The 21,455-nt window shown below is 43.2% G+C and overlaps 1 protein-coding gene across 8 annotated transcripts in view; it reads right to left on the bottom strand.

Moving 5' to 3' along the window:
- Nucleotides 1-18,642: 18,642 nt before the first annotated feature.
- The window catches only part of PNPLA7 (patatin like phospholipase domain containing 7), a 43,289-nt gene continuing 40,476 nt past the window's right edge, over nucleotides 18,643-21,455 (bottom strand). For all 8 annotated transcript variants that reach the window (XM_061550570.1, XM_061550569.1, XM_061550568.1 and 5 more), the window contains one exon: nucleotides 18,643-20,173. In XM_061550570.1, coding sequence (XP_061406554.1) covers nucleotides 20,102-20,173 — 72 coding nt within the window. In that variant the 3' untranslated portion in view covers nucleotides 18,643-20,101. The remainder of the gene's footprint in view (nucleotides 20,174-21,455) is intronic.

Here is a 21,455-nt window from a genome sequence, read left to right as displayed (position 1 = left end):
TGAATCACGTTATCGCTGTGTGAATCACGTGACGCATTCATCTACAATGTTTGCAAAAACGTCCGCGTTTACGTCGAAGATAATTCAACGGCGGCCCAATGCTTTTGCTCGCTTCAAAATGTGTAAGAGTTGGCCACTCTTAACAAAGCATCGTGGCCTCATCAAAAGCAAAACGGTGAAACGTGGTTTCAACTCACAACACTGAGTGGCTCTAGCACAGCGATGAGTAGATAAATGGACTCAGCACCGTCAATGCAGGCTCAGTATAAGACAAAAAATCCCCAGTAAATCCTTAACAAACTGTTGAGGCAAGTGCCGTTAGCGATGAGCGCCTATGAAGGCACACGAGGGGGTGGGTGGGTGGCCAGCACCACGCCCGACCGCCTTTGTCTCCCTCGTGGCAATGTTTTTACACATCGCACCAGGTAGCCACACTGGTGCATGCATGCCCCAGCTATACCCTGCCCTAAATGTAATTAACTTCTTCTTGGTTTATGGGGACCTCATTTGCCAGTAAAAATAAGATAATTGGTTCTTTACCCTTCTATCTGTTGCCAGATAGAAGGGTAAAGAACCAATTATCTTCTTCTTGGTTCTTTCGGTAAAGTCACGTAGCAGGGAAGTAATAAATAATAAAAATAAAACATAATAAAATTATTCTCACGACGTTTCGGCCACAACGCAAGTAGCCATCCTCAGGTGAAAACCAGGTCTGTCGAGGCGTTGTGGCCGAAACGTCGTGAGAATAATTTTATTATGTTTTATTTTTATTATTTTATTACTTCCCTTCTACGTGACTTTACCGAAATAACCAAGAAGATGAATCCCTGCAGTCACGAAAGCTTTAAATCGAAATTTTATTGTTTTATTTTTATTATTTTATTACTTCCCTTCTACGTGACTTTACCGAAATAACCAAGAAGATGAATCCCTGCAGTCACGAAAGCTTTAAATCGAAATTTTATTATGTTTTATTTTTATTATTTTATTACTTCCCTTCTACGTGACTTTACCGAGATAACCAAGAAGATGAATCCCTGCAGTCACGAAAGCTTTAAATCGAAATTTTATTATGTTTTATTTTTATTATTTTATTACTTCCCTTCTACGTGACTTTACCGAAATAACCAAGAAGATGAATCCCTGCAGTCACGAAAGCTTTAAATCGAAATGTAATTAACTTTTTTCTCCCTTTCCCCACAGTACCTCTCCTTCACGCACCTCTCCTGCTGTTCCCTCTCTGCACACCCGGGTCACCCGATGTATTTTTTGCCCCATAACGTTATCTGCAGAACTCTGGAAGACCCGTGGCGGAGATGCGGTGCAGATGTTTCCACATTTTCTCGACTGAACACAGAGTCATCTTTGTTTGACCGGAGGGCATTTGGCTCGCAGACCTGGCGACCGGAGCCTGGGAACCCAAAAAGTAAACAGATACATCACGAGACTGCACGGGCTCTCTCTCTCTCTCTCCCTCCGTTGAAGGATTGTGGCGATACGCCGGCTCGCCATCAAGTCGGCTATTATGCGACCGTGACAATATTCTTGCAATTGTGAGCGCCGCCGGGAATGCTCCGACTCACTCCGCGATAAAAGCGAGGGAGCTGGGCGGGTGTGTGTGTGTGCGTGCGTGCAGGGGGAGTTGGTTAAATTAGTGGCTCCATCTCGCGTGTCATGGAAGCTGTCACAGAGCCTCAGGTCCCATTGACCGTTGACACGGCAGCCGCACAGAAGAGACGCGCTTATCACGTACATGGCAGACCGATGCCAAGAGGTGGTGGTGGTAGTGGCGGTCTTTCACGTATAACGGCTCACACGAGGGTCCATTGCGCACGTCCTGGCACCGTTTGAAGGCCGCTTTCGGGGTGACAACGCTTCTGCCTCCCGTGCGGAGTGGCAGCCGTTCCATTGCGCGCAGTGAAAAGCGCACAGATTACGCGCGCGTGTTACACACCTCGGTCGTGCAACGGCAATGTTTTACATTGTTCCACTTGAATGTTCCACCTGAAGACGGAGGCTTGTGTTGCTTCCGAAACGTCGTGATTTTTTTTTATTAATTAACATTTTTTACCTACGTGACTTTACCGAAAAAACCTAAGAATATAAAAATGTTTGACATGTTGCGTGAAATAAACGCCCCTCCCGCCCCCCCGTCCCCCAAATCGACTGCAAGATAGCACGGCTTGTGGGAGACTTCGAGAATGAATTAATTGAGCTGACTTCTGCGTCAACAAAGACCGCTAAAAAACGCAACAGTTCCAAATGAGGTTGTTGATGAACATGAGCTCCAATATATAATTATCATTATTTTGACAGAAAATTCCTTCCTTGGGTGAGAGCAGTTTGTCCGGTATATATTTATTTTTTTCGTATGTGTGCGTGTACAGCGCGGTGTGGAATACATCAACTTTAACGAATATGACCCTGAAGAGGTATTCGTTTTAAATATAGCCTGTTTAATTGTCAGACCTCACAGGAATAGTGTTGAAATGCAGGGCAGCATTGCAGAACCCATGGCATCTGCCATAGCAAAGCCGCACTTCTTTTCCCGATTTAACAAATAAACACACCGCATTTTGACTCGCAGAATTCATGAATGTGCCACAATGCCTCCAGGCATTGTTTTGCACGCGGTCACTGCATCGCGTGCTTTCCTATGCCCTTCTGCAGCCGTCTGGAACGCTCTCCTTTCGAATATTGTAAAGCCACTGGAGCTACGCAACTTTTAAATCCAGATTGAAAACTAAGTTTTTTAATAACATCTTTTTTGGTATAGTTTGTTGTCCTTCCCCCGCACCTCCTATCAGCACGACTGGCTACGTACGGTGCGAAAGAAGTTCAAACTACATAGCTGTTCACTTGTGCAAGTTCATTTACCGCGCGCCACAGATGGACGCTTCAATGGGGTGACAGCACTCAACACGCCCATCCTGCACGCTCCCTCTCTAACCCCCCATGATCCTTCTTTTTCATTCTTTCCATCTGCATCCTACACCACACTTGGACATGTGTTATGCCGCAGAGCGCTATCAGACCCCGGAAGGTCTGCACTTTTAAACAAGCGATGTCCAAAATGCTCGTACTCCTCAGTGCGCGTACCATTAATTATTTAACCATATGAATAGACTTCAAATGCTGACGCCATGCCTCATTAGGGACCTGTACAGGAAGCCAGAAATGATGATGAATGAGTGCGCGCGGCCGAAATGAGATGTGAAATTCACAAAATAACATAATAGCTGCAATACCGGCAATTATGCAAATTGTAGTCGTGAATGCCGCGAGCGAAGATCGGTCGCGTCGGAGACTTTCGCACTTCGTGTTCCCGTTGAGCTCTCTGCCCGCGGCGCAGATGTTTCACCCAGAATTGGGGGCGTCACGAGTGGTCACCGCCGAGCGCCAACATATGAGCGCAGCACTGTGGCCCATCCCTACGTGAAAGCATGATGACGTTATGTGAATGTATGTTGAACTTCTTTCGCGCCGTACGTGGCCAACCGTGCTCATCGGATGTTGCGGGGGATTGAGAGCAAAAATGTTCGATTCAGTGGCGTAGTGACGACATTATCAGCTCAGGGGGTGCGGCAATTGGGCAGGTGGGGGCCCCAATATATTAGATTTTTCTCACGCAGTCGCACCGAGGCTATTATCTACCGCGGCTCCCCTTACCTAATCACATCATCACATCAGTTTTTGTTATTTTACACTGTTGTTGAAAATATAACTCGTGGGTGGTTGACAAGAGGGTCCCAACTCGTAGCTTTGGTCAGCATGGGGGGAAAGGCAGCCCCTGCCTGCCCCACGCATGTTACGCTCCTGGTTAGAGTCCATTTGACGATTTGCTTTTCGGTCGAAAACGAAACCAGACCGAAAGTAAAAAAACTGACTTTCGGCCGAAACCGAAAGTTAAAATTTGACTTTCGGCCGAAACCGAAAGTATGCCGAAAGAGGCCATTTGCCAACTTTCGGCGCCGAAACCGAAACCGAATTACGGCCGGCCTCTACTTTTCACACCAATGTGATCCAGCAGCATCCCGTGCGGTTCTCACTCGGGGAAAGAGGCGGGGGACGCTTTGCCGCAGCGCCACCTCGGACCACCCCCCTGCAAGGTCGCGCACGCGGTTGGTTGTGCCGTTGGCTTTCACAAGCACTTCAAAGGAGTCAACTTGAACTCCCACATTATTATTATTACGATTGTCTACCCAGGGAAAGCTCACCGGAGTCTCAAGATTTTTATTCATTAGGGTCCTGTCGAGTTTTGTACGATGTTGCCATGGGTAATCTCAATTGTGTAATTATTTCAGTATTTTGATGTTTGGCCACTACCATTTTACAATGCATGTTTTTTTTTCATTTTAGCTATTGGAGGAGTTCACAAAAGCAGTCAACTTAAACTACCACATTATTATTATTTACCCAGGGAAACATCATTGGAGTCTCAAGATGGGTAATCTCAATTGCGTCTTTTTCAGCATTGGGATGTTTGGCCAATACCAGTTACGTTATGTGTTTATTTTATTTTAGCTACTAGAGGAGTCCACAAAAGGAAAACCAATACAGAACAGGAGGCAGAACGTACAAACTCCACGCAGGCAGGCACCCTGGATCAGGAACAAAACCCGGGGCGGAAACTTGTTGCGAAGCACAAGCGTGGAGGCACTCACTGCACCGCCCTGACGTTCAGCGTTAAGGGTGCGTCTGCCCGAGCCTCTCACGCCCGTGTGCGCCTGCCGGTGGCGTCTTTACGGAGAGATGGATGTGCGTGTCCGTCGGTGCCAGCGTGTCTCAAACCTCCACTCATCGCTAATCGCACACCACACGCGGCTCACCTCGGCGTCTTCATCAGTCGACTCCATCCGGGGGGGGGGGGGGGGGGGCATGGTTACGTAGTGCGCTTGGCACACATCCGATGATTGCCAAATGTGACAAGTTGGACCGCCAGAATCGTAGCGGAAATTCATCGTGAGACGGCAGCATCGAGAGATAAAAGCTCGTGTTTGTTTACGCACTGGAGTTGATGTAGATAAACGGGGCATCAGACAATGTAGAAATGTAAACATTTAGCCGCACAAACCATTGATTATACTGCGGTAGTTCATGGGTGACATACATTTTAAAAATATATATTTTCCTGTTTATATTCAGCTTCAACAACATCCTCTTTCTAACACTGGCACAATTGTTTATGACAACCCCATAGAGAGATAAAGGACTTCATTTAACAAACTGCAACTTGAATCACTACCTGTGAGATCTTCACTCAAAACTGCTCTAGAGGAGTTGTACACCCCTAGCTGCCACTGCTATTCAGTGGCCTCAAATCAAATGTATCGCTCCGGATGACCACTGCAAAGTATGATCTTGTGTTTTGATTATAGTGTGCTGATCTTAAAGGTGCATTGAAAATGTTTGATTCTGCTACTGATTCTCCTGCTGTTATGGAGTGACTCATGCTGCCAGCTATGGCTGCAAAGTTTGGTAGTACATGTTACGTATATCGTTTATTGTAGATTTTGAATCACAGTTCCTATGATCCTGTTTCATTGTTTTATAGCTTTATTTTGGTGATTTCGAAAACGTTTTGGTTTAGCCATATTTGTTTATTGTAGTATATAGTTAGACTGATAACTTTAATCTAAATTGTCTTATGGTTGTTATTGTTTGACTTGCATCTCACTGGGATTTTTGCACACAGCATTGATATATGGTGCTTTTTCTGGAAGACGTTGCTGTTTTTTTCCTGGATTTTTCTGTTCTTGCATAGTCACTTTAAGATGTTTTCTTGTTCATGTTTTTTGTTTGTTGCGGTTGCACCCGATTCAAGAGCCGAATGGCTCACAGGGCTATACCTAATAAATGAAACTGAAAACTGAAGCAACTAATCCATCTTCAAATAATTTGGTTTATTAATTATATAAGACGACCCCACGGAAGGATCCCCACAGGATGGGTGCATGATACTGTAATGAGTAGTAAGCTCAAGCACAAACTCAATCGACACATGTAGAACGTATATAAAATAATAACGACAATGTGCATCGGAAATGTGGACAGGGTTGCATGACCAGCTTGGCAGTCAAATTGCTTCTTCGACGTCGTCATCACCTGTCCAAGGACCCGTCCATAAATGACGATTTTGACCTTTGACCCCCCCCCCCTTCGTCACACGGCGTCACAAAAAGTCAGACCCCCCTCAAATATGACGTCACAAAGCTCTGCCCCCCCCTCCCCCCAATAAAACATGCTTCAAATCGCTTTAAACTATTGTCATTGTAGTGCATATTTAATGTGGCGCTGCTCTCTGATGTTGTAGGATAAAAAAATTATTAAAAGTATATTTAATTAAGCAGAACGTGTTGTCTATATTTATTAAAGTTGCGCATTTTGATGTGACGTCACATTTCTCAAACCCCCCCCCTAGTCACACATCGTCACAAATGTCTGCCCCAACCCCCCTCTAGCTGCGTGACGTCATTTATGGACGGTCCCCAACCGACGCGGTCTTTTCCCGACATTCTGCACAGGACGACCGCTTCTGGTGTTGGCATTGCCAACGTCTTGAGGAGCGGCATTGTGGTGCTGCAGGGCATCTCAGGCAGATGATCCGTGGTCTGCTTCTCCTGACGAGCATCGTGGTCGGTTGTGTCGAAGCCGCCCCTCCCCACCCTCAAGTTTCAAGTTTCATGTATTAGGTGTAGCCCTGTGAGCCATTCGGCTCTGGAATCGGGTGCAACCGCAACAAACAAAAAAAACACAAACATGAACAAGAAAACATCTTAAAGTGAATATGTGACTAAGTGCAAACAGAAAATCCAAGAAAAGACAGCAAAATATTGCAGAAAAAGCACCGTACACCAACGCTGTGTGCAAAAATCCCAGTGGGATGCAAGTCAAACAACAACAACAACCACAAGACAACTTAGATTAAGGCCATCAGTCTAACTCTGTACTACAACAAACAAACACCCCTACCTCCCATGAATTTCACGAGAGTCAATTGCTGGACTCTTCTGGCCATACGTGTGAGCAAGACAGCATTCGACAGGCGTCGTGAATCATCAAATAACAATATTTGTTCTTTCCATTCGCTTTCAATTTCCGCCAGCCGACTTTAACAATAACCACTGCAGGTGATGAATACGCGTGGCGGTGTCGACTTTTCATTTCTGTATTTAGCTTTCGTCTTTGTGCGTGCGTGTGCGTTCCTATTTGGCCCGTGCTGATTGTCAGAGGTGCTGGACAATATCATTACAGCGGCGTGTAGAAAATAGAGAAGAGAGAGGCATGGTGAGGATGTGAGATTGTAACTTTGAATGCCTATTAGACCTCACATCATCATCAATCATCCAGGCAACAGGTTTGTTTGGTAAGCATCTTTCACAGCACATTATCCGAATGCATATCCAGAATAAATGTATGCATCATCACCAATCACGAGCAATCCACTGCTGGATGAACGTCTCCCCCTAAGCCACAGTCATCACCCACGAAGCATTGATGCAATAATCCATCTAACAACTGCACACAAACAGTGAAATAAACATTCAAACAAATCGATGATAGCATAAACCTCAACTCATACCCAGCAATACATTTAACATCGCAAAATCAAGATTCAAACAATCTTCGCTACTCAACTGTAACCAGCATTAATATAAACACGGTTAGAAAAATGTATCTTAGTCCAAATCAAGTGCTTGCTTGGAACCACGAAGGCTGCAGAGACATTTTCGCATTGCAATCGAAGGCAATCGCAGCTCGTTCAGCCCACGCTGGAGACTGACGAACGCTTTGATTTTACTCTTTTGGTAGTGAAACGATAAACCCACGGCAAGAGTTTTGCGAACCAGTTTGTTTTTTAAGTATATGTCGCAGGCGGCGGGTAGGTACCATTGCGTCCTGTCTCAATTCGGTAGGATTTTACTGTCAAGAAATGCCCTTAAAACTCACGCTTCATATCAACGACATCCACGTTTGGCGCAGTGATTTGCAACTATGACTTGACAATTACGAAATTGGCACTTTTAACTTTATTCCTATGTTTGCATCATGTTAACGATTCCAGTTTTTTCCCTCTTCCATAGTATGTTGTTGTTTTGTAAGAGTTTACAAATTATTGTTTAATGCATCTATGTAACTTTCTGTAATGTTTCCGTCATTGCAGAACCGAGCATGGATCGGACACCCGTTGAACAAAGAACTTCATATAGCTCTCCCACCTTCAACTCAACGTGTATGGGAATGACTGCAGATTACTTAGTTACACATGTCCGGTTGTGGACTCCCGAGTACTCATCTAGATGCTATCGTTTTGCAGACAGAGGCCTGCGATAAGCATCACGTTAAGTTGTCCAGTGAGAGATGTAAGAATTTAAATAGCGGTCCTGTCCAGTGAGTCACAGCAGTTGTAATAGACTATTGTGCAGTGATAACAGGTTTCCGCTGTCCTTTGATGTGCCCGTCAGTTTGCAGGTGAAGAGCGATAAACTGTTCCATCAGATAAACATCAAATCTGTTACTAAGGAATTGCCAAATGTTGAATTACATGTGGCCTCAACATAGCAACGAACCTGGCACCTCCGGAACAGAAAATGGCACTGCGGCTATGATATTTGGAAGAGTGAAACTCGATCTTATTTTGATCACTTTCATAAATGTTTTCCACTGTGCAATGGGTTTTTGTTTTATGAACACCACAGATGAAACCCCTTCCACTGCTGGATGCAGGCCTCCCTGTACCCTCTCAGTCAAGGTGGTTGTTTGAACATATCTCACCAAAATTCACCATGCCGGTCAGTGCATACATCGCTCACCGCTGACGTTAGCGATGATCGGGAACTGAACTCAGGTTTACCGCGTTTATAGCTGAGCTCACTAACCACTGCGCCACCACTCCACTCTCTATATTTAGCCATGTATGTATTGGGGTAGTGGTGACAGTCATTTCACGGTATGCTGCAAACCCAGCAACTCAGGTTTAATTCCTGGTCATAACACACGTCAGTAGCAAGTGGTATCCAAACCTTGGCCCAGAGTTTGCGCTCTTAAACAATTGCTGAGTTCTGCTATTCTCTGCGTGCTTTAACCCATAATGCTCCACGGCAAAGCATAATCAGTTTGTGTCTGGGTCTCCTTGAGGTTGACTTAACCGTAAACGATGCCTTGTGTGGTATTAACGTTAGGGAGACAAATGTGGCTGGGTGCAGTGCTGGTCACATCATCCAGCATGGAGCTCTTTGTCAATACATTGCTGGGATGCATGCACTTTGAACTTCTTTCGCGCCGTACGTAGCCAACCGTGCTAATCGGAGCTGCAGGGGAAGGACAGCAACCTAAACTCAAAGAGCAGTTCTAACGAAATGCGTCTTCAATATAGATTTAAAAGTGCATAGGGGCCATACATTTAGTAAGTACGCATGGAGGGGGAGGGGGGGTTTAACCCAAACGCGTACGCTTGTGTATGGGGGGGGGGGTCTACTGACAATGTACGCATAGGAGAGGGGGGGGGGGGTGTGAAGCCTCGATAATAATGTGTCTACATTGGCCTTCAAATTAGTTAGATAGTCCGGCGGTGGACTGTCTGTTTGCTTAAACACGTTAATATTATGAATCTTTGATCGTTTCTGCGTGGATTAAATATCGGCCGTTCTATAGGATTCGAGGTGGGGGGGGGGGGGGTCAGACGAACGTACGCAGGTGGGGGGGGGGGGTAAAAAGTCCGCGTGAAGTACAGGGAGGGGGGAGGGTCAAGTTTTGATAGATTTTTGCGTACGTACTAAGTGGACGGCCCCATAGCTTCAGTGGCTTCCTAATATAGGAAGGAAGATCGTTCCAGACTGCTGCAGACGGTGCGAAAAAAGTTCAAGATACAGACAAGGCTGAGAATAAAACTCTGGTCGCCGGTTTCACAGCGTGATTTGTTAACCACTTCACTTTCCCTAAACGTATACAATACTAAATGGGAGATATTGTCTTTATGTACCTATAAATGCATGTAAATATACAATTTGTAGGAGAGTACTTTCATCAATTTTATTTCAGTGTGTTTTTGTTGTTGTAAGTGAATGGCCAGCATATATGTATGTATACTTGTCAATTCACTGCTGGATGAAAGCCTCTCCATGCCACACAGATAATGGGATGGTTTAGCCATACTTCACCACACCGGTCTGTGTGGGTTGGTAAAGGCAGGGAGCTAATATGTGGGATCATAAGAGTATAGTTCAACAATGGTTTTGCTGGACTGTCATCTGCTGCCCACGATGCATCTCCGAAACCTATAATACCTGTTACGCATGGTGGGTGCCCATCCCAGCACTATCCAGGCTTAACCCTCCTTCAACCTTCCCGAGACCTGACAAAGCAGGGCACATTCCTGCTGAAATGGGTCATAGGCACATCTACAATGTACGGACACTGCAAGTGTAACCACGTGCCGGATATAAGATGTCCATCTGTGTGGGTGATGCACGATCAAAAGGTTAAGAAAACAATGCCGGAAGACACCCACCTGTTCGCGGGTAAGGCCGTTCTAACATCCCTTTGCCATCGCACATGCGTGCCTCCCCCACATCTCCAGGAGCTGAGAACCAGCATCGGATGACAATGATTGTAACTCCGCTCCTCGTGAGCGTTGCCTATGTTGCGATAAGGGATTTTTTTTTAAACAGGATTGTTACAATTTCCGCCTTTGTGTTTGACAACGATTACCAGATTAGCCAAGCGCGTGTGTGTGTGTGCGCATTGAAAAGCTGATAAGGGTGCAATGTAGAGGAGCACTGGATCAAGAGAAACGTTATGCAAGAGACAAGCAAGAAGAATCGCTCTGTATGTAAGTAGGTCAGAGTTGCTGTCTCTTCCACGCTGCCGAGTTTCGTGGTCTTGCAGTGAGTCACTGGAGATCGCCTTCCCGTTCAAATAAGAGAACGTGGCCATAAGGAGCTTGAGAGAAGCGGGTGATCCTTTGTTTAAATAAGCGATGTTTACGGCTGTGTTCGAACATGGCTGTACGTCTGTGGTTACTCAAGACTCACAACTGCCAACTCGCACGTAAGGTTATAAACGGCATTACATTTACGATTGCATCACAGATTGTCATATCATTTATGAGACAAAAATTACTTTACGCGAAAAACTTATGTATATAATTTTAAAGTATATATATTGAAATTTGAATTTAGTTTTCAGGACAATTTTTGGCAAAAATAGGTAATTGTGGATTTTTAGACCACGCAAAATATTATTTTCATTTTAAGAACGATGACCTTTAACACACCTATCTTTATTTGACGCTTTCGTGACTGCAAGAATCCATACTCTTTGTTTCTTTCGGTAAAGTCACCGAAAGAACCAAAAAGTAGACGCCTATCTTTCATAACGTAAAGTTTTTGTGAGAAATTAAGCCTTAACATCGTGTCAGTTTTAGCTAGGATGATTTTGCTGGCATGTACAAATTTTGGCCAAAAGTCCCATCTTTGCGAACACAACGGAATTGCTGGCTCTCATACGCGGCCCTTTTATCCACAACTAATGTTACCCTTAAGAACTTGCATGTTCGCGTTTGACAATGATTCCCAGATTAATCCACAACTCCCTCTGTACATCAACACCATCGTGGATAAGTTTGCAGCTTCCTGTCCTATCTCTCAGAGTTATTATGCAACCATCTTTATCCATGAACCCAGCAGATAATAGGATAAATATAGCATCTACCCACAACAACCTATGCAAATCTAGATTTGAAGCTTTCGTGACTGCAAGGATTCATACTCTTAGGTTTTTTCGGTAAAGTCACGTAGGTAATTTTTTTTTTATAAAAGTAAAATAAAAAATCACGTTTCGGAGGCAACCGTCACAGCACGATTGTTGTATCACCAATGATATCAGCAATGATACAGCAATCGTGCTGTGACGGTTCCACCTGAAGATGGAAGCTTGTGTTGCCTCCGAAACGTCGTGATTTTTTATTTTACTTTTATTATTTTTTTTAAAAAATTACCTACGTGACTTTACCGAAAAAACCTAAGAGTATGAACCTATGCAATGCTTTCTCTTTTCTGAGACATGGGCGGGAGGTGATGGGACAAATACATCGAAAATAATGGGGTGAATCACGGAATGGCCTGGTCCTGCTGATAACATGAGTTGTGGACAATGGGAGTCCGATTGAGGTATGCAAAAGAACAATAAATTGTATCCACTTTTTGAAGAAGCATTGTTTTAGAGTTTCGTGTATTGGCCTTACAATAAAGTGCAACGATTCTTCATTTGCAGGAATATTTAGCACATCCTAGGTGAGATACTAAGACTCAATCACACGCTTATCTGAAAGACCTGGCATTAAACAGGTTTCACTTCACCCTTCCTAACATTATCCTGAAACACACTTCCTCCCATGCTGTAATAAATATCACACTGTCAATGCAATGTCAGTTTGGCCTGCAAATATAAAGAGACTTAAGTAAATAAGCTTACCGGTAAGTTAGGAGTTGAGCATGTGCTCGCTCTCAAGCGTCTCACAACCTCAATTTGACAATATTTAGCAATATTCCTCAATGAAACATAACTTGTGGCATACTGGATAAGCTATTGAGAAACCCTGCAGTCGGACGAGGTAGCTATAAGGCAGTGCTAGCAAGAAGTCTTGTGGAACCAAATCCTGTCCATGGATTTGATCAAAACAAGGCAGTTTGATTTCTCACAATCTTACAATAGCAGAAAAGCACGTTACACTTATCATTAAAGAAGACACAAGACTTTATATTTTTATTGTTTGTATGAAACTGCATTTTTTAAATCTGAAAGTTATTTCAACATATCTCGTGTTAAAAAAAATATATCCTTACATTGCAGGGATCGCTACGAGTTTAACGAGATGTTCTGTTTATCGACGCCCTTCTGAGTTGATCCACCCGTCACACGTTCCTTTTCTTCTTCTTCCCTTTTCGGCTGCCGGCCATCGAACAAAGGCGCTGGTCACTGCGTCGTGCGCTTTCAGACGCGCTTCTGCGGCCGTCTGGAACGCTCTTCCTTCCGATATTAGGAAGCCACCGGAGCTTTGCACTTTTGAATCTCGATTGAAAACTCATTTCTTTACAACTGCTTTTTTGTGTGTTCGTTTGTGGCCCTTCCTTCCCACGCGCCTCCAATTAGCGCGGTTGGCTCCGTACGATTCGAAAGAAGTTCAGCGTACGTACAGGACATACATTTCTCCCTTTCATTTGTTTCTTTCTTCCATCGTTTCCTAGATCTTTATCGGGGTCCTCCAACGCTACACATGTTGATGCCCGTCGTCTGGACCCTTTATGCTGTGGCCTGCACTTATTCCAAAAATATATATATTTTTAAATACCTACTATAATCACCCAGGAATGTGTCCTTAACGCTCGTGACGTCACTCCACATCGAGCAGCCCCCCTCATTAATAATCACGAGCAGGTGACGTCCTCCAAATACACCACCCACCCCTCATTAATAATCATGAGCAGGTGACGTCACTCAATACGGAGTACCCCCCCCCATCTAATAATCATGAGCAGGTTACGTCACTCCACATCGAACAGCCCCCCTCATTAATAATCATTATAAGGTGACGTTCTTTAAATGGACACCCAACCCTCCATTCATAATAATTAGTGGCTGACGTCACTCCACATGGGGGGGGCGAGGCGCCTCCTCCCCCCTCCTCGGCGTCAACTCACAACCCTCACTACAAAGGCAGAACCCTGACGTCACGTGATCTCCGTAACGCTATTGAGACATCAAAGTAAAAAGGACGTCATGATGAACAAGGGATTATAACTCTTGGTTCTTTCGGTAAAGTCACGTAGAAGGGAAGTAATAAAATAATAAAAATAAAACATAATAAAATAAGTCTCACGACGTTTCGGCCACAACGCAAGCAGCCGTCCTCAGGTGAAGAACATTTCTGTCGATAAGACAAGAGTCTAAAAATGAAACGTCGTGAGAATTATTTTATTATGTTTTATTTTTTTTATTTTATTACTTCCCTTCTACGTGACTTTACCGAAAGAACCAAGAAGATGAATCCCTGCAGTCACGAAAGCTTCAAATCGAAATTTAAGGGACTATAACCTTTACATGAAATAGGTCTGTGTCACCGCGCCCTTACAAATTGCACACGCATCGATGCAACGAATGTCACGTCGCGGTCTGCGTTTCGCTTGCAAGTTTCAGATTTACCGCAATACACCCGGTCCTTGGACGGGCAAAAGGGGCTACTTAGTAATAATTTCCTTACGTTGATGGTGGTGGGGTTTTGTTTTTACGTCTGCAAATATTCATGCACGAGTTATGAAACTATCCAAAAAAACACACACACACACACACACGAGACGTATTACACAAACACGTACAAAAGAATGAGAGCCAAACCTATGCCACATCTGTATGACAAGCTCATGCTGGAATCTCTGGGAGCTGGTTATTAATGGCTATCTGGGTCTACGCGGGAAGGAAGCCGTAATCACACACTGCACCCCAGCGGCTTGCAAGCCTTTTAATTGCCCAGCTAAATATAAGTGGGGGCGGTGGTGGTGGGGGGGGGAAGAGAGAAAAAAAAACATCCGCTTGGACATCTCGCACGGTTGTAACGGAGAGCGCTGCCATACAGTTCTACGACACGGGAAGCGTGTCCTGAGATCTTGATGTGTAACTTGCATGATAAATAGAGTAATGAAAACAATTCCTGGTGAAAATATCGCACGTGTACAGCAACCCCCCCCCCCCCCCCCCCCCATTTTTTTGTTTGTTAATCGAATGGTGGATGAGAGCCTCCTCAAACTCCCGATTGTCGCGGTTGGCTACGTACGGTGCAAAAGAAGTTCAACATAATATACTGCGTGGGTCGTGGGGGTTATATGTGACCACACTTCACCCACGCAGGTCAGTGCGGGTTGAAGGTGGGGAGCACAGATATGGAAGCATAGTACAGCACAACAATTGATTGTTCTTCAATGCCCTCTGCTCCCCCACATAGCTCCTGAGCAGCCTATAATGACCTCAGTGGCATGGTGGTCTCCCATCCAAGGCTCAAACCTGCTTAGCTTGCGAGATCTGAAAAAAAAGATTGGGTGCATTCCAGGTACTTTGGTCATAGGTGGTGAAAATAATGGTTTTGAAAGCTTCCTTCCTGTTTATATGTAACGGATTACTCATGCAGTTAATCTGTGTAATCTCGTTCTCAACAATGCATTCCTTTGGTATACAAACTGCCGAAAAAAGTTCATCAGATTGAAAAATTAAACAAGCGCGCTGCATTGAGCATTCAATACGAATTGTATGTGGTACGAAGTGAAGTCGACGACATTTAAAACTACATGACTACGTGTGCGTATGCAAGCTAAATTATTAGTTTGTAAAAAAAAAAGTATGCGCGCATATGTCAGTTTCCAGAAGAAGTAAAGCAGTGCCGAGTTTGTGTGGTGGGTGGGCGATGGATTGGGTGGTGTGGGTGGAACGGAAGTAGCCAAATATAGGTAGGTGTAACACATTGGACTTTACCACATCCGGTAATATATCAGCAGATGCTGAACCTTAGCCAGATGCAGTGCGCCACGCACAATGGCATAGGCAAATTCAACCTCCACACATGTCAAATACAACTGCCCATCGGGCTAAGGTGAAATTGCGAACTTGTTAAAGTTCCAGCCAACCGTTACTCACAAATATTAAACAACCGGTTGGGACGTGATTGTTCAAATGATGTCGACAAGTGGAGTAAAGATCAAATAAAATTCCAAGATAAGTTTAAATACTCATAAAAACACACAAGACATAACAGACCGTAAAGCGTGCTTAAACTTTACATGACCAAAGAGCACTGTTAAAAAATAACTTTGTTTAATAAATCCGAAGCTTTCCACATTCGTTTTGAAAAATTACTTTCAAGTAATAATTGCTTAAAATTGTTTTTCGGTCTAAATTTAGAGGGCAAATGGGTTTACAGGAAAAGACATTTGTTATTTCCGCCCTTGTGTTCGCAAAAGGGCAGCCCTCTCTGCAAGTCACCCGAATCACGGCCTCAGGAAAGCCCACGGTGGCATGTGAGCGAGACCTCTCGGCTCGACTAAAAAAAAACAATAGCTGCTACAACCTTGGCACACGCCCTCCGAGAGCATGCAACGTTTTCAAACTACGGTTAAGTTACCGAATGCTTTACGTATGCAGATTATATTACAACCGATACAACTCGAATATGTAAATTATCGCATTCGGGGACTCATTTTAGAAAATAAGCAACAACCCAATTTTGAAAAGTCACATGTATATAGGTTTTACAGAGTTTTCTTAAAATGTTGCTCTATTGAATCCGTAGTTTTTTGCCTTTTTCCATTCAGTGTTTTTTTGTTAAAAAAAAGGCGTAAGCACCAAGATTGATTTGATTTACAAAACGGATTACGAATCTATCGGAAACGCAAGAGAATTACAGCAGGAACACCGAGCACGCTATGAGGCTTGCCAAATAATGATAGAATTGGCCATCTTTAATATTTATTTATATAATCTGCACGTTTATAAATCACACTTTAAAGAAATGCTATACGCCTTCTGCAGTTTATCTACCCACCTCTTCGTCGTGGTCTGTGAATTTATAAGCTCGGAACCATCTTACACCCCCATAAACTACTCAATATACAGAAAACAATTACCACGTTGCATTTCCGATATAATGTATCAGTATTCTTACTTGCATTAACTCAGGCCAAAATCATTCGTTATAAACACCATCAAAGAGGGGTTATACAATGCCGATTTCCAGCGGGGATTGTGGGTGACTCAAGGTTCCTGACACCAAGTGAACTGAGGTGAACTTGTTTTATTTGTGGAAGTTATTTGCATGTCCACAATCAAACAACTGTGAGAAATTGTATCCATTAAGCCTTAAAACCACTTGTCAAGCAGACAAGTTGATAAGGGTTACAGTGAAAAAATAATAAATTTCGAGTTGGCTTGCCAATTTTCCATTACAAACGCTAAGAAAGACTCATCGTCTGTCACTCGAACAAGTACCACAAGCCAGTGAGTGGGGCAGCAGGGATTTCTCTTCAAGCTACATCTACTCATCTAGTATAAGACTGACCCCTAGTGGAAACACAGCGTGCACTCGGTCAATAGCTCCCAGGCATTCAGCATATTTGACCAATATTTCTCTTCCAAGATCGCAATCGATGCTGTTCAATGGAAATAATTTAAAATTGCACAAACACGTATTGCAGCCATGCCAAATTGCATCACCTGACCATGATACCACATTTTCAATGCTCATTTAAAACTCTTCATGGTGCTTTGGCTGTGGCTACATTTACTCAATTTTACACTCCTAAAATGAAAATGTACAGCAATGGCTGAGGCCAAAATTACAAAAGGAGTTGTTTTCCAATTAAATCTTTCTGCAATGTCTCAAAACATCAATGTTTAAATCCCAAGTGATCGAGACAGCATCACTCATGAACACAAAAGCCAAAACCCCTAGGTGCCCTCCTGTTTACCTTCTCCATCTACTTGGAAGGGGTCATCAAATACTGTATACACACCTCTGTGAAATTCTGCACACAATCCTAGTGATCAACAGAAAATGTCAACCTTAACAACTTTAGAACTAATTAGTGTTCCACTTCGATGACCCATCAATGAAACTAAACTTTACAAAATTAGGCAACTTTAAACGACAGGCATAAAGTGTAAAACATCAACACACCCAACATCAACATACATGGTATATGTGGATATTTATATTGGAAAAGGTCATGAGAACCACTATTTCATGGTATATACAATTATCTAAAAATGGCAATGTAATAAACAATTTCAAGAGTGTTTTTCATGTTGTTATGGCCATTTAACAGTGCTGCCCACTAGCAAACCAGCACTGTACTCAGACCTCTCCATGTATATTGGACTTCTTTCGCACCGTACGTAGCCAACCGTGCTAAGGTCAACCTATCCATGCCGTATCAATCTTGCGGGTTTGTTGACAAAACTTCACCATGCTGTGCTGGTCAGCAGGGGGATTCAGATGTAATTCGTCACTAATGCGAGCCACTTCTGAGCACTCAACGCATGCTGTTGGGTCCATAGCGCAGCGTAGAACCACTGTGCACAGCTGTACCTTATGTCTATTTCACTGCCAAAAATGTAAGGATATTTAGGGACTGTCATTTCTTCTTTAACTGTTCTTGTCAAACCTAATTTTGAGGCAGGATGCATTCAGGATGCATTCCCAGTCATATACAAAAAACATTGACCCGCATTGTTAACTATACTAAAATGTGTTTCATTTAACCAGCAGAATATTAAAATGACTCATTCATCCACTCCAATGTTTTAAAGCTAAATAAAACTATATTTTCTTGACTTAAAGCTTTCGTGACTTCAGGAATTCATATTCTGTGGGTCTTTCGGTAAAGTCACATAGATAGGTTCAAATTAATAAAAAATAAAATAAACTACAACGCTTCGATCACAACACAAGCGATTGTCCTGATGACGATCGCTTGTGTTGTGATCGAAACGTCGTAGTTTTTATTTATTTTATTTTTTATTAATTAGAACCTATCTTCGTGACTTTACCAAAAGATCCAAAGAATATAACTATATTTACATAAAAAAACACGCACAATGTTCAGCAATTCACCACTTTATAAAGTGAACGTTTAAAATTATACATCGTGTAGACTTGCAAATTAAAACAATTAAATGTCAAAAATTCCTTCAATCACAGCATAATGTACATGAGGAAAATGTGAGAGCTAAGTAACTTCTAAATCGCAAAACAGGAAAGAAATGTCAATGCTAAGACGGCAAAATATATCCACTGTATTGGCACAACGTCTTTGGTTTTTATAAACAGCACTTTAAAACCACCAGTTAAATAGTATATATTGGCAATATAAAGAAAAACGTATCATGCAAAAAAACATATTAGCTACAAATGCAGTACATACAGTGTGATGTGTGTAGTCTTTCAAATAAAATGGTACAACAAGACATAAGAGCAGCAATTATTACAGCTGAGTGAGTACATGAGCAAAGACAGTCATTACAGACAATAAACTAAACACTACTGTTTGCATTGCTTGTTGCACTGTACCATGAAATCAACAGCCTGCACCAGGGACACAGAAAAGTTAATTTCTACGTCTGAATTTGGCTCCTGGTCAGGGCCAACATGGGGCTTACCACACACACAGTGCCTTCATAAAAGCGCGTAACATGTGCTTGTTTTCCAATTACACTCACTGGGTTCCACACGATGTACGTTGAACTTCTTTCGCACCGTACGAAGCCAACCGTGCTAATCGGAGGTGCGTGGAAGCACAACAGACTGAAGGCGGAAAAAATGATGGGAACGGATTGGGTAGCCCTGATCCTTTCTGAACACTACTCTACAGTAGTATTTCACCATCTCTATTCACTATGCCCCTGATGTTTTATTAAACTTGGGATTTGAAATGTAATGAGTGCACGCTTGTCTACATGTGTGTGCGAATGGCATTACCCATTGGTAGCGTAATCTCCATGATTAGATTTTGACAAATTGTGGCCGAACACAAATGATCATTCCCATTGCATCATTTGCACGCAAGTGCTATGCTAAAGTTCTCTCCAACGAGCCAAATGTGACATGTTGGGTTCTGCAGAGTGCACTCGTCAAAGTGCATCAAGACAATCAAGAAGAAATACAAGCAGATACTACAGAATATTCAATTACCACTTGTATAAATGCCTGATGGGAACACTCTGGACAACCTATATTAAGGCACATTTGGCTTAAAAGGTACACTGACATTAAATCCCTGGAATGGCATGATTTGTCCACTCCATTTATACAGTACTTTTAATTAACCCTTTCAGAGACACAGCTGTGCGATTTGTTACAGGACTAATCAGTAGTAAATAAAAATTACAAAATAAACATTAACATAAAAAAGGCGGAGCTGAACATTATGTTCATTAATCAAAGAAGTGAGGCTATTTTTTTCTTGATCCTTTTAACTTCTCACCAATTTGTTCATTTCACACGATATTTCCCGACTGCTTGCATTGCTGAAACAAACCACTTCCACTTAAGTGCAATTCTCTATTGAACATCGTTTTCAGTAAAACCTCTGAGATGATGAGGATTCCTTTTTCTCAGTTGCTGCTCTTCGTCCTGGAGAGAAACAACAGAACACACACGTTGAATGTAAGTTCCTGTTGAAGTACTCATCTCTCGAATGGTCAAATGCTTTCAAATTTTACAGCAGGAACTATATCATGCATCCCCTCTCTGAAATGGGAACACTTAAAACCCAGTTCTTGGGACCGTCACCAATTCAAGCATCTGATACCAACTGTCAGCGTATACCAATTACAGGTAGTCCCGACTTACGATGGTCCGACTTACGATATTTCGATCTTACGATGGCGATAGCGATATGACAAAATTGTTCAATATTTTACATTTCGCGCGGCAGGCAAACGCAGCAGCATGCGAGGTACGACGCTGTACGTTGGGACGCTGCCGGGATGTACTGTACGCATCTCCCGCCTTGTGTGGTGATGCCTCTCACTCTCACCAGCGGTCGACGGAGTTAAGTTGTCTCGGTGTTCAATGTATGTTAACAGTTTTTATAGCAGATAGAATTGTTTCCTGAAAAAACTTTCTATGAAATTGCAGTTCATATAAGTAGGCTAAGAATTTACCTTGTTTTATACTTTAAATTTCACTGTGCAATACAGTATTGTAATTAATAAATAAAAACATACAGTATATAGTTTATACAGTACGGTACTGTAAATTGCTCTGTTTTGCTAAATTATCACCATTCTTTAAGACTCCTGGGTAGGCTAGGCCATCTTCGACTTACGATATTTTCGACTTACGTTGGGGTCGTCGTAACGCATCTCCATCGTAAGTCGGGGACCACCTGTATATATTTCATGTAATTGTAATAAGAGCCTATGTCAGATTCACGTGGTGATCGGCTTGGCCGGTCCCGCTTTACAGCCAATGGGGGGAGAGCCTGGGAGCATGGCCCCAGCGTGATCACGGGATGTCAGCTAGGTGATTGGTTTCGGTGGTCTTGGCCTCAGCCAATGGGAAGACAAGTCGGGGGCATGGTACCGGGAGTTGATGGGGGATCTGGAACATTCGGCGCAGGCTATTGAGGATTGGCTGGAGTGTACCACGTGACCCAGGCATTAAATAAGGGGAGAGAGGAGAGACACGGGGTCAGACACAGAACTAAGAGAGGGAGAGGCCACGCACGAGTGGGGCTCTGGGTGCCACGTGGTGGTGGGTCTCTGGTGACTGTCTGCACACTTCCCGTTGCCTGCCAGCAATGGGGAGTGTTTGTGAACTGCAAAGAAAGTGAAATAAAAGGACCGATTCTACAAGCCGTCTCCAGCGTGTTATTACATAATCATTGATTGGTAAATATGGAAACTGCAGC

This window comes from Lethenteron reissneri, chromosome 12 (genome assembly GCF_015708825.2).
Source record: "Lethenteron reissneri isolate LAM-NWPU_2019-01 chromosome 12, ASM1570882v1, whole genome shotgun sequence".
Taxonomy (NCBI): Eukaryota; Metazoa; Chordata; class Hyperoartia; order Petromyzontiformes; family Petromyzontidae; genus Lethenteron; species Lethenteron reissneri.
Note: the sequence above shows the minus strand (reverse complement) of the source record. Positions and strands in the feature narration are given on the sequence as shown.